This window comes from Anabas testudineus, chromosome 1, assembly GCF_900324465.2.
Source record: "Anabas testudineus chromosome 1, fAnaTes1.2, whole genome shotgun sequence".
Classification (NCBI taxonomy): domain Eukaryota; kingdom Metazoa; phylum Chordata; class Actinopteri; order Anabantiformes; family Anabantidae; genus Anabas; species Anabas testudineus.
In genome coordinates this window covers 21,327,863-21,340,957 of record NC_046610.1, presented here as the reverse complement: position 1 = coordinate 21,340,957, position 13,095 = coordinate 21,327,863, and the positions used below count along the sequence as shown (strand labels likewise).

At 39.2% G+C, this 13,095-nt stretch overlaps 2 protein-coding genes across 3 annotated transcripts; one reads left to right on the top strand and one right to left on the bottom strand.

Moving 5' to 3' along the window:
* Nucleotides 1-4,947: 4,947 nt before the first annotated feature.
* On the top strand, nucleotides 4,948-6,698 carry syce2 (synaptonemal complex central element protein 2). 2 transcript variants are annotated; one of them, XM_026358774.1, is made up of 6 exons: nucleotides 5,018-5,063; nucleotides 5,348-5,434; nucleotides 5,516-5,562; nucleotides 5,745-5,824; nucleotides 6,007-6,121; nucleotides 6,310-6,698. In XM_026358774.1, exons 4-6 carry the CDS (start codon nucleotides 5,796-5,798, stop codon nucleotides 6,511-6,513), a joined length of 348 nt encoding a protein of 115 aa, XP_026214559.1. In that variant the 5' UTR covers nucleotides 5,018-5,063; nucleotides 5,348-5,434; nucleotides 5,516-5,562; nucleotides 5,745-5,795; the 3' UTR covers nucleotides 6,514-6,698. The 2 variants fall into 2 exon arrangements, with proteins under 2 accessions (XP_026214558.1, XP_026214559.1); XM_026358773.1 differs by lacking the exon at nucleotides 5,516-5,562 and having other exon boundaries at nucleotides 4,948-5,063.
* Nucleotides 6,699-6,995: 297 nt separating this feature from the next.
* gcdha (glutaryl-CoA dehydrogenase a) lies at nucleotides 6,996-11,498 on the bottom strand. Its single transcript, XM_026358772.1, has 12 exons — nucleotides 11,255-11,498; nucleotides 10,655-10,764; nucleotides 10,360-10,392; nucleotides 10,095-10,235; nucleotides 9,827-9,889; nucleotides 9,469-9,639; nucleotides 9,237-9,366; nucleotides 8,517-8,733; nucleotides 8,285-8,388; nucleotides 7,930-8,055; nucleotides 7,676-7,836; nucleotides 6,996-7,401 (listed from the first exon to the last, which is right to left on the bottom strand). The coding sequence occupies exons 2-12, from the start codon at nucleotides 10,755-10,757 to the stop codon at nucleotides 7,328-7,330; spliced, it is 1,323 nt and encodes a 440-aa protein (XP_026214557.1). The 5' UTR covers nucleotides 10,758-10,764; nucleotides 11,255-11,498; the 3' UTR covers nucleotides 6,996-7,327.
* Between the last annotated feature and the right edge of the window lie 1,597 nt (nucleotides 11,499-13,095).

The following is a 13,095-nucleotide window of genomic DNA, read 5'->3' as shown; positions in this document are numbered from 1 at the left end:
TAATAATAATTTCTACCGTTACAGTGAGTTAATGTGACGTATCTCTGGTCTGGAACCTTCTGTTGTATCACTTCCTTGCAGCCTGACCTTATTTGAATCTTTATTGGTTCCACCTTAAGCCTTAAACCTTTTGCTCTGGCTGGAGAGAGCTGCTGCCATCAGCACATCTCCCAGATTGTGTGTGTAGCCTAAAGCCCTGAGATCTCCTGCCTCAGGAAATAGGATTAGCAAACCTTCCCTCTAGTCCCAACTGAAAAGCCATTTTTAAAAAGCTAAATTTAAATTGCAACTTTCCTCAAATAAAGGTGCTATGTTCACAACACCGTGCTGCTAGGATAATGAGATATTCATTAGAACAGGTCAGACGTTAACATTTAAAGTTGCACCTATTTTTGGATTCTACATACATCATTGAATAAAATATGCTTAACAAGATATAAAAGATAGATTCCCTCCAGCATGATATACCTAATGATAAAATATCAAACAAAAAACAAAGCTTGTACAGGGACAAAATCCAGATGTTGAGATACTGTGACCAAAAGGACAACTTAGAGATTTTAGCTGTTTAAATAAGAACAGAATTGATTTGAAATTTAGATTTAGTCATCATTATCAGACTTACTAAACGATTAGCTGCAGGACTGGAAATTGCTCATGTATTTAAAGCTACCTTTAAGGCAATATTCTAAATGTTTTATTTTCATAGCAGTTTATTTATCACTCTAACAGTCCCTTAAATGTCTGCAGGGGAGAAGTGAACCTGGAACTGGAACCTAACCAGACATGCACCAAAATAACCCATGACCTAAACATGTTCGCTGGTAACTTATCATTTAACAGTGATGAAAGTGTGCACATCATGTAACACAATACAAACAAAACAAGCGCAGTTAAAAGCAGGAGCATGCTTTAAATACAACTCGTGTCCACGATTCACCGTCAATCCTATGATCATCCCCCGAGTCAAATCCTGATCGTGACTGCTGTTATTTAAAGCATGAGAACAAGGTAACTTCATCCAGGGTTAACAAATGCTGATCCTCAAACTGCTTTCAGAGATCTAAAACAGGTAAATGAGGATAATCTTAGCCTGATATCAGCATATTAGTGTGAAGTGGTTAAGCTACATTTAACATCCTGACTGCTACATGGAAGGAAAAACATAGAAATCCCATGTGAAAAGAAAACTTGAGCACAGTGTATCTGACACACACACACTGAAAACAGACCTTCTGTGCTGCTCTGTGCTTTTCGTCACTGATTCCACACATTGTTTCTGCTCTTCACTGTCAGTCTCAAGCTGGATCCAATCAATCCTCTTGTATAACAACTATAACAATCTAAGTTTCTGTCCACTGGTGTGTTGCTGTGCGATATCTAATTCCACAGCCCAAAAGTAATAAAAGCATGTTGTATTAAAAGCTAAGCTGCTCATCTAATCTTCCCTACCTAATCCCCATCCCTCACTGAATAGAGGCACTCTGAATTTCACAGATGGAATGAGCAATGCTGACTCAATGAGAGTTCTCACACAGTTATTATAAAATTAAAGACACCGGTGATACATAAGAAGATAAACAGAGTAAAAGGGGGAGTAACCTCCTATTCAGTAGGGTGCAGACATAATGTAGACAAACTGAGAGATGATTAAAAGTGCTGATACTGTGTGTGCATGCATGATGTCACAGCCTTCATGTGCTTTTAATATCCCCGGATTTCTGCATCTCGGCCAATATCCTGCTTAAAAAGGACCCTGAAATCTGTCTTTTTGTGTTGTGTAACAGTGCATTTGTGTTTTTTTTTTGTTTGTTTGTTTGTTTGTTTTCCACAGCACCAAACAAAAGGCTGTATGCAGTTACACCCAAAATATACATCATCATACTGCAACGACAGATAAGAGATGCATGAATAATACACCAAAAAGTTTAAAAGAATTCAAAGAATCAATCATTTCTAAATGTATTCTACTACTTACTAAAATTAAGAAGTAGAGGTAATAGTTCTGTTTTAGATGCTTCCTTTCTTTGTATTGTATTATACTCACTGAGTTACGCACTGGACCAAAAAGGTATCACACACTCACCTTAATGTGGTCACCCCCACTAATTGAACTAACTCCACCCTATTAGTTGGTAGGTTAGGCCGATCCTTCTAAAGCGTGCAAATATATTTAGTATCAGAACAAGACTGAGACATGTGTGGAACGTTACCTTAGGAGACACTGGTTTTCACCTTTATTTGACACAAGAGTTTAACCCAAACTTCCTGCATTGTGCGCTCAGCTTTCTTCATTAATTCCCTTCAGGTATTTGTATCTGTGTAATATATTTAAGAAACATCCAGTGAAACAGTGAAGAATTTAGATATAATTTCAACAGGATCTATTGTTTACTGAAGTTATTTTTCACATGTCCATGACACAAGTGAAGTACAGCACTTGTGACTTTGGGTTATTTTATGTGGGACGTGATCACAAGCTTTTTATAACTCAACTACAGTAAATCTGAAGTTTGTGAAATCAAATCCTGCATCCGACAAAAGCAGCAGCTTGGGCTGATGTGAAAGTCTGGCAGGACAAGGAGAATAATAATGACGCTATCTTGGCACAAATCCACTGGGAAAATGATCAAGGAGAGGCCTTCCTGCTGAGTATCTCTGGCTCAGCCTAAGAAAATTACAGCTCAGTCGCTCCAACAGAAGTAAAGCCATACAATCAGACTGCCATTCATTGCTGCTTGTTCGTTTTCAGTTAAATGTTAAAAATAAAAAATCCCAGTGCAGAATTTGTACATTTCTGTTGACCATCTAATGTTGTTGGATTTATGACACTAACTGATTTGTACGACATCTGTCCCAACAGCTTTTTCCAACCCGTGTTCAAAATTAGAGTACAGGCAAAAACAAGTAGCTAAAGCTCAAACAAAGTAGAAGAAGCCAAAGCGAGAAGGGAAAAAGGGGAAAAACTGTAAAAATGCAACCGTCTTGCATAATTTCCCTCATGTATCACTCTCCTTTGGGATCGGCTGATTTTGGGAAGGGCTTCCAATGCTGAGGGCAGTGGGGAAAAATGAAGGTATGTATGGGATGACTGACATCAGAGGGCTTGACACTGGGCTCTCATCTAGAGGACTCATGGGGATGATGACGTCGTCCTGGTCCCACACATGAAAGGCATTTGGGTGTGAGTGGCTGAGGGCAGGTGGCATGTGCAGCGGGCTGACTCCCTCCATCTTTCCATCTTTTTTCAGGTCCTCATCCATTGGGCCCAGCAAACAGTCTGTGGATGGACAGAAGGAGAAGAGTGAGAGCACATTAGAGGATACACAACATCCAAACTACCTTTATTAAAAGTCCTGCAGTTCTTCATTTACAAAGTGAAATGTAGTAAAAGGCCTTTTACAGAGACATCATTACTGTGCTTCTGCTCCATTCCCAAAATAAATTACTCTTGAGAGGTTTTTCTGTGCTACGGGGAGATATTTGATGTAGAGACAACAGTGGTCTATGCAACGCTTGACTTGTATCGGCCTCTGATGATTAATGCCGAGGGAAAGGAGCAGTGCAGAAGACAAAATCAGTACGACCATGATTCCAAGATCAACTCCCAAAATTCACATGCACAGCAAAGAATTCAGAATATGTACAGTGTTTTCTCACATACATTAATGGAAGCAGTAACATAAATGTTATGTTGCATTATTAAAAGCTATTTATTTAATTAGTTTATGTTAAAATACTCACACTAGAGGGTGGTTAAAATCAAATAAAACACCATATATACCAAAGATTATTTAAAGTACCCAAACCCAAAGCTACAGCAACATGCACCACCATATTTTCACACTATATTGCACATTGCTATTCTGGGACGGAGAGCCGGTATCTTAAGTACACTCGAGTACCTGTTATATCCAGCATGAGATCTTTGATGAGGTGACCCACAATAGCGTAAGCCACAGCAATCACAACCAGGGCAGCCACCAGGAGGTACAGAACCGATTTGGGTAGCTGGATGAGGTCCCTGGGAGGAGGCTTGTACTCCTTATACAAAGGCTCCACATTTTGAACCAAATACTGGTACGACTGTCCACTGTTTGTGTAGTTAAAGCTGTTCATATTCCCAGAGTAGGAGCCTCCAGTCAGTATTTCATGAGTTATTCCATTACATTCAGAGTCATATGTTCCTAATTAGATTTCCTAATTTGCTGAGAAGTTATTCCCTAAAATACAGAGAAGCAGAGCCATAATTAGACACACTGCTCAAATAGAAAATGAAACAATTACAGTAGATTAAAGTATATTTAATTGACATGGCACTTAACAAATGTGAATAGTAAGTTCACCCACCTGTCAGGGCCAGGTTTTGGTAGCTTCCATGTTAAACACATTTCAGTCTTTGCAGTGCGAGAGTCCACCCTCAGCGGTTACGTACTGTCATTAGTATCATGCTGTCACCATCACTTCATCCTCCAGCAAACAGACATCAGGACGTTTCTTCCAGCCCTGTGCGCCTGGCTGCTCTGTGCACAAACAATCCAGACTGTGGGGCCGTGTCACAGAGAGAAGACCAGAGGGATTACACCTCCAATCACAGCAATTATCAATCAGGCCCTCATCCTCTCCCTCTCCAATCCCACACTTAATCCACAGCAGTTGAAGTGCTTTCTCCCCTCTGTTCATTAAATGATCTTAACATAGACAGGTGCTACATTACAGTGCATTATCTAAGCAGTGCAAAATTATAATTAACAGAAGCTGTTGGTAAATAACATGTAAATAATCCAAGTAGCACTTTTAATAGGTTCTAAGGAGCTGCGTTTTTCATTCTTAATTAGTAGGGTGGGTGTTAATTCACTTGTTTTTACACCACTGTTAGCCAGGTAAGAACACCTCCTGCTTCTGATTGTGGACAGTAAAGAAATATACTACAGTTTGTGATTTTAACCTAAACACTTCATTTATAAAACATATCACTTGATGTAGGCCTTTAAAAGAAAGAAAGAGAAAACAGAGGAGGAAACAAAGAGACTTGCTAGGAAGATTAGCACATTAACTCTAAGGTAATTAATCCCAAATAGTTGTATAGTTGTTGAGCTAACTGTATAACTGTATAACTTTGAACATTATAGGACATTTGCAGCACTTAGTAAAGCTCCATGTTACAGCTTCATGTTAGCTAAAGCTAAAGTTGACGTAGCTAACGTTAACCTAGCTAGCTAGTGACTGACCAGCTGTTCTTTGTATTTTCTAATGTTATATAGACGTCAATTATTTTTGAAGATATTCACATTGTTTTTTTTCCCGGTAACATACTGATATTTAATATTTAATTTCAATCTAACAGGTGTAACTTCGACTGAACATGGATTTTTTCTTAGAAGACCTAACTTCACCAGCCTCTCCCAACAATGGACATGAAGATCAACACCTGGTAACATGAAATTAGAAAATGTCAAAGGTGTCCTATGTGGTTTATTAACGATAGTGTAACTAACCCATTAACCTAAACTAGGGCAATGATTCAGTGAAGAACATGATCCACGAGTGAGCTACTACCAGGTTAGCTACCAGTCAACTTGTTAGGTTCAAGTTAGCTACCACAATAAGCTGGAGATAGGATTGTACTGTATGGTTTGTTCTCGTAGTATAATTTTATTGCCACAGGTTTTAGTCTCGATGAAATAATACTAACTGCAAAGTGAAAACTTTATGACTGTTTTACATTGTCTCTGCTAATGCAGGCAGAAAACACAGACAGTGGTTCATTAAGAGAGAAGTCTTCAAGTGGGAGCATGACAGAGCTTCAAGAGCAGCATAGCAGGTAGACAATCACCTACAGCTTGTACAGTTCATTCACAGAAGTAATAACTCGTGCATTACATGATATCAGTACTACCCAGTGTACAAGCTGCTTCATTTACTGCCTCAATGAATAAGACATGACAATAAATCCAAATTTAAGCTGCTCCCATATGGACTTTTGTATGTAACCATGTGTTGTAGCTCAAGCATAGATGTCATCAGCAAACGAGCGCAGGAACTGGTAGAAAAGATTAACAACAGCCGTGCCAGCAACCAGAAGGTGATGGACAGCTTTCAGGAGAACTTATTGGCAAAGGTACAACAATTATGCATGTGATTTCATTGGTATATGCATATGCAATATGCCTTTTATGACTGCCCTGAAAAGCCTCCATGTTCTGGAGAAAAATGCTTACAGTGGAGTTGTCCAGTGCATATCCTGGAGTATCTCTGCCCACAAAAGCTTCTAATCTTGTCAGTGATCTGATTATTATCCTGTGCCAGGTGACAGAGACGTGCCTGCTGATGAAGGAGCACATGTACACCGTCTATGAAGACAACGGTAATGAGATGCAGGTTAAGCTGCAGGAGCTGTCTGAGGTGCTTGAGAGCTGTACTAAGCTCAATAATGAGCTCCTGGAGGCCAACCGTGCCCTGGCAAGTCTCAGAGAGGGTCTGGCCGTTAGCCAGACATCAGAATCCCAATAAACTAGTTTCTGTTCTGATGTCCATATTATTTTGAAGTGATTCATGTGTTTTCTGAGTCAGTTATTTGTGTTATTATATTGAATATTCAGAATAAGATTACTCATCTTAGTTTCCACCTTCTTCTTCCTGTTTTTTCCAAGAACACAAGGTCGTGTGTGTCCTGGTGGTTACCGTTACAGTTCACAACTCAAAGAATACAAATTTAAAAAGCTGAAACTTTTATTTATGTGCAATGTCAATATCTGTTGATTCAGTGAATAAAATTGCAACTATCAACAAAGATAATTTGTCTTACTGGTGTTAAAATTTTATAATTTATAAAGATTATTATACATTTGTCATGCACTTAATTTGGCTAAGAATTTAAGTGCACAGTATAAAGATGCTTGCACATTCAGCATCTCTGTTAAGCTCATACCTTGTCTCATTCAAAACTATATATTTACACATTATTCAGTTACCATAAATAAAACTAACTCTGAATGCCACAGTTTGTCACTTTGCCTTGTAAAACACATTTCAGAAGATTGTCAGCTGACTTGGCCCTAATCTTTTGCTGAATTGACTGAATTAACCGAAGATACCAAACAGAGGAAGTAATAAATGATGACAGTCAGCCATTAGAAAACTGTTACATACAGTTAGTTTTAATCTGATGAGCTATTAGTGCTTGTTGTTCACAGTCCTAATGTGAGGTGTATTTATTGTGCCTTGTGTTTCTGCAAATTTGTAGACATTAGTTTCTCAGTGAACAGATGAACAGGTAGCACGGTGTTGAAGGTTCCCGCTCAGCTCACGGGACAATGGAAATGCTTTAGTTTCCAACTGTGAAAGACTGCAGTCCAGTAATGGCTCTACCCAGGATCAATGCATGAATGTCGTGAGTTCCTAAAAAAACAAAACAATCATAAAACATTATGAACAAGTTGATTTTATCTTCAGAGATACTTTACTTAATTAAATTAAATTACTTAAAAGTTTGATTGTCATTTAAACAAATTTAAAAATGTGTCTCTCCAGTGTCAGTGTGTCATAATGTGTGTACTACTGATATCTGGTGGTGCAAAACCATAACTGCAGCTAAATTCTTAAACCATAGGTGGCTGTAATTGTGAAAATGTTTAGCATTCAAGTTCAGAGTTGACCGTTTGTATGTGCCTACCCTCATATGTGTTGACGGCCTCCAGGTTCATAACGTGACGAATAATGTGGTACTCATCTGCAATGCCATTTCCTCCCAACATGTCCCTGGCTTGTCTGGCAATATCCAAAGCCTTGCCACAGCTATTCCTCTTCAACATGGAGATCATCTCTGGTGCTGTTCTGTTAGGATGAGAACGATCTCATTAGCTGAAAACTGTTTAAAAGAGAAGTGAGGACAAGCGAAGCAAATATGACAAATATGAAAAGACTCACTTCTTCTGATCCATAAGTCTCCCCAGGGCCAGACATGACTGCAGCCCTATAGTGATATCTGTCAGCATGTCAGCCATCTTCTTCTGCATCAGCTGGTTCTTTGCCAGTGGCACCCCAAACTGGATTCTGATTGGAGGAAACAAAGCCATGAAAACAGATCCTTCTCCAAAAGTAGCTGAGGATGGCATAACACGTGGAGACAATCTATCAAGATACACAGTATGATAATGATAATGTGTCCACATTTTTCGCTGCATATGGATTTTGTTATGTCAGGCAGATCCAATGACCTTGACCTTCGTGAACACACACACACACACACACACACACACACTGTAGACAGAATATCATGTACCTGTCCAGAGTGTACTGTCGAGCAGCGTGAAAACAGAATTCGGCAGCTCCCAGAGCTCCCCAGGCAATGCCATACCGGGCGTTATTGAGGCAGCCAAAGGGTCCCTTGTCACAGAGGTCAACAACCAAATAAGTAGATAAGAGTAGCACATAGTCACATCAGTGCTGTAACATTAGAAAAATTCATTTGGGTTTGTTCAACTTGAAATTGATCGAAAAGAGCAACCACTCACAGCTAAACCGGAGACATTGGGTAGAAGGTTCTCCTGAGGAACTTCCACTTCATCCATCAGGATCATGCCAGTGGTTGACACTCTCAGTGAGAACTTGCCTTCAATCTTGGGGGTGGAAAAACCCTTCATTCCACGCTCCAAGATAAAACCCCGCACTTTTCCATCCTCACATTTGGCCCAGACTATTGCAATGTCTGCTACAGGGGAATTTGTGATCCTAGAAGAGAAAGAAGAAAAAAAACAGTATAATATAATGTATCTATAATGTAAAAGATTTATTAACGTTAACTTGCACACTAATGTATTTCACAAAGATACTGATACTTGATATAGGTTTCAAGTTTTCTATCGCTGTGGCACAAAGATATCCCAAAAGACAATAGGTTTAGTAACGTAATGTACTACAGCTGTTAGGATCACATACAGAAACACTAGAAAATGTCTCAAGGAATGACGCATTGTGATGACAAGTGAAGTATCAGTGAAGGGCTTTTGAAGCATGGATAATGGTCTCATCAAATACCAGACGTCCACATCAGATAAAGTCCTTAGCAATAGACAAACAGAACAGTAAACTACCTTATGGTCCAGGACTAAAGCAGACCCTGAATTTTCTCTACAAGGCAATTCTTTATCCAGGACTGGGAATCAGTATCTTCACATTTGCCCTGTTCTAAGACAGTGGTGAACTTAGACCTATGCTGTTTCTACAGTACCAACCAAGTCTTTGCCCCACTGATGGTGAAGGTACCACTGGATGAGTTGTACTTGGCTTTGGTTTCCATACTGCCAGGATCACTGCCATGGTTCGGCTCTGTCAAGCCAAAGCAGCCTAGGATTTCTCCACTAGCTGCAACACAAGTTAACACACAAACCAGAGCCAGATCAATTAAAGTAAAAGTTACTGATTATAAGAAGTTATTCTGAGATGTTTACGATAGCAGACTCTCACCGAGCCTGGGCAGGTACTTCTCCTTCTGAGCCTCTGTGCCGTAAGCATTGATTGGATGCATGACCAGTGAAGACTGGACACTCAGGACTGAGCGATACCCACTGTCCACTCTCTCAACCTCTCTGGCAATCAAGCCATATGCCACATAACTAGTGCCTGCACAGCCGAATCCTGGAAGGTAAATAAAAAGTAGGTTAAACTTGTGAGGAGTAAATATGACAAAAGAGCAAGTCTTGTTTTTCAACTTAAAGAACTCATATATACGCACACAAAGATCTTCAACATACTACATGGCTTCAATAACAGCTAAAAGGTCTAAAGTTCAAAATAATGATGAGGTAATTCTGTTTTTGGTTACCTTTAATAGTTGGGCCTAGGACGCCCAACTCTCCCATCTCTGAGACAATCTCACGATGGAAGTCTGTTGTACAGTGCATGTTAGGAGAATAAAAACTCACAATAAAATACCCATCACAATCTCAATATATTTTCACACTCTTTTAATAGAGACATAACAAGGAAAAATCTTAAACCAGTGAACTATCTGTTACGGTTATTTCGTTTAGTTCAGTTATTCAGATATAACAGCCCCATATGCTCTGATCTCGGGTGTGTGTTTAGCTCACGTTCATGTCTGTTGGCCATGATGATGCGGGGCATCAGTTTTTCCTGGCAGTAGTCGCGGAAGGAGTCTCGGATCATGATCTCCTCCTCTGTCAGTTGACCCTCCAGATCCAGAGCATCCCGCCAGTTAAATGGGACCTTGGCTGTGGGTAAAAACAAGAACACACATAGTGGTTATGTCACTGTTGCGTGTGTGTGTGTGTGGTGTAGAAGCACATGTGAAGTAATCTGGACGGATCAGGGTCATTTAGTTAGACTTTCACTTACGTGCCTTTGCTGGCTTGTTGACTACTTCAACATCTAAAGAGAAGAAAAATAAAAGAGCATTTACGTCATCTTACACAAATATATATATATATATATATATATATATATATATATATATATATATATATATATATATATATATTTCTCCTGTGTGTTCTTTGTCTTTTTTTATTTCAATTGAAAAGACTTTGTACCATATTAAGAAACATAGTTAGCCCCTTAAGACTGTCACTCCACCATGTATCTGACTATTTCTATGTACACTGAAAAAATGAATAATAAAATTCAAACACACGTTTGTCAGGTGAAGCGGCCGTGCCCTGGGCTCTGGACAACAGGACAGCAGCACATTTTTGGCTGCTGGAGAGCAGGTGGGAGACAGTACTTCTGAGGGCCATATATTTACTGTACATAGAGGAAAAGAAGATGTTCACATGCAATACATATTAAAATAACAATATTTCAATATAACAGATTGTAAGCTTATTTTACACTTCATGTTATGCAACCACGCTGCAAGGTCAGTAGACAGATAAGGTCAAATATAAGGCAAATATAGTAGAATTTTACACTATAGTTTCCTTCATTACCCTTTATTGGGCTAAAAAACACACACTTTGAGTTTGAATACGAGTGAGTATAGAGGTATTGTTATTTTACAAGACATGCAGTAGATCTTTGAGTATTGTTCTACTATTACCGTAGGATATTATCTTAAATATTTTCTCAGGAATCAAGCTCTATCCTGTTATGGATGTTTAGAGCATTGCCTTGCTGCCCTGTCTGGAGCAATCCTTAAAGCACTGCATGTGGATTAGAGCAACATTAACTTGCCCATGCAACAGTCTGACTTTTATACATGAGCCTTGACTCTGAACATCCAGCAGTACGGTACCTTTTTCCTCTCGCTGAGTTTATCTGATGATCTCAAGACTTTTCCGAGGTGATAGGAGCTATGACAGTTCAGTAACTTCTAAGTCATAATTCTCAGGTGGAACGTCACAGTGTACGTCACGTCTGGACGTGGCATAGATATGTGCACGTAGAAGCCGCCTCGGGGCTGCTGAAATGCGTCTGTCGCGCCGCCATATTGGATCAGGACTCCATCCTGTAGTGACCAATTCAAGTAATAGAAAACTACAGACTTTGAAAGAAATTGCAATGCCAAGCAATGAGGAATATTATTTCACAAGTAAGAAGTGATCTCAGAATTTTTTAGTGTCACTAAAACGTACAATGTGATATACAGCTTCAAAGTAAGTAATAGTTAAGTTGTGGCAATGAATAACTAAGTTATTAACTAAATTAGCAACTTAAACTCACTATGAAGAAAACGGCTTTATAGCTTTATTTGAAAATAACATATAATATGTTATGTTACTACTAGTAAAAATAATGATAATGATAAAATTATTAAAAACTAAATTACGTAGGGGGAGTTCGCCTTGTTTAATTAATTTAATAACCAGCATTTGAAATTTAACCTTTCCCTGTATCATAAATATATTTCTGGCATTTGTTACAAACCCATCTGCTATAAATCGACTGTAAAATGAGTGAGTTATGACGATTCAACCTCTACCTTCATACACACATGCTTTAAGAGCAGCGGATTCCCTGATCCAACATGGCGGCCGAGTTGACGCATCGCCAACACTGAACAGAAGCGGGTCAGGCGGCATCTGGGTGTTTATATGTCTATGTCGCCGTGGGAGCTCGTTTCCACCATGACAGGTGAGGCGCGACACGCTGCAGCGGATCAACAAGGACGCAGGGAAAATGTACCGCTATATGCTGCTTTTAGCTGCGAAAAGATACAAATATGGAGTTTTATCTGTTGGGACCAGTTCCTATCTCCTGTGTCTGAACGTATATGAAGTTAAAAGTGTAGTAACTTAGAGTTTCCACACTCAAAATGGCGTTTATGGACGGCCGTGTGTCGGGGTGTGTGGAGGGTGTCGGCCCAGTCTTTACTGCTCATTGGCTGGTAAAATAAAAAGTCATCAGAGTCTCACCCCAACTTTGAACAAGTGTGACGCTAACAGTGGACTAAGATAACAACTCAACCTGTGGCTGTAATCAAACATTTTAGCGTTGGGTCATTTACCTATTCGCTTCTATTACTAGTGCGCAAAAGCTACAGACACTAAATATTCTCCAAATATTTTGAAATTCAACCTCAAGCCACGTGACCAATATTACTATTCAATTCACTTTTATTTTAACATAAACATTTCTCATAATAAAAAGGCTGGTTACATACATGCAACTCTGTTCATATTGTTCAACACTTCCATTTCCCTTTATTCCTGCTACTTCTTGTCTCAATAAAACAGTAATACTTTGGATGGTTCCTCTCTCTCTGTCCTTTTCTGTTGTTCTTTGTCTTATGGTGAAAGGTGTCTGTGAATCCATCTACCAGTGTTGATGTTGTCTCTGGCTCTAAGGTCCATGTAAAATCTACTTGGGTAATGGTATCCCTGACTCATAAAACATCTAAGTGGAGTGCACATTTAAACACAGGATTTAAATAAGCCATTCCAACCATTTATTTTAATCAAGTAAACTTTAAGTATGGACGAGCAGGTGAACCTATGGCTAGATGAAAACACATAAACAGAATTCAATAGTAGACAAATAATCTGTCTGTGTAATTAAGTGAGTAAGGGGAGGTGGTTTGAGGCTGAGTCAGGTGTAGAGAAACCTGGGATTCAACAGGGACACTTCAGCTCTGGG

Excerpts from the sequence above, each read along its gene's own strand:
- gcdha (XM_026358772.1), bottom strand. The coding sequence starts at position 10,757 with ATGGCCCTCAGAAGTACTGTCTCCCACCTGCTCTCCAGCAGCCAAAAA. Across the intron at positions 10,393-10,654 it reads GGCCGCTTCACCTGACAAAC|ATGTTGAAGTAGTCAACAAG; the intron begins GTGTGTTTGAAT and ends TCTTCTCTTTAG. Across the intron at positions 9,890-10,094 it reads CATGGCCAACAGACATGAAC|ACTTCCATCGTGAGATTGTC; the intron begins GTGAGCTAAACA and ends ACTGTACAACAG.
- syce2 (XM_026358773.1), top strand. The coding sequence starts at position 5,366 with ATGGATTTTTTCTTAGAAGACCTAACTTCACCAGCCTCTCCCAACAAT. Across the intron at positions 5,435-5,744 it reads GACATGAAGATCAACACCTG|GCAGAAAACACAGACAGTGG; the intron begins GTAACATGAAAT and ends CTGCTAATGCAG. Across the intron at positions 6,122-6,309 it reads AGGAGAACTTATTGGCAAAG|GTGACAGAGACGTGCCTGCT; the intron begins GTACAACAATTA and ends ATCCTGTGCCAG.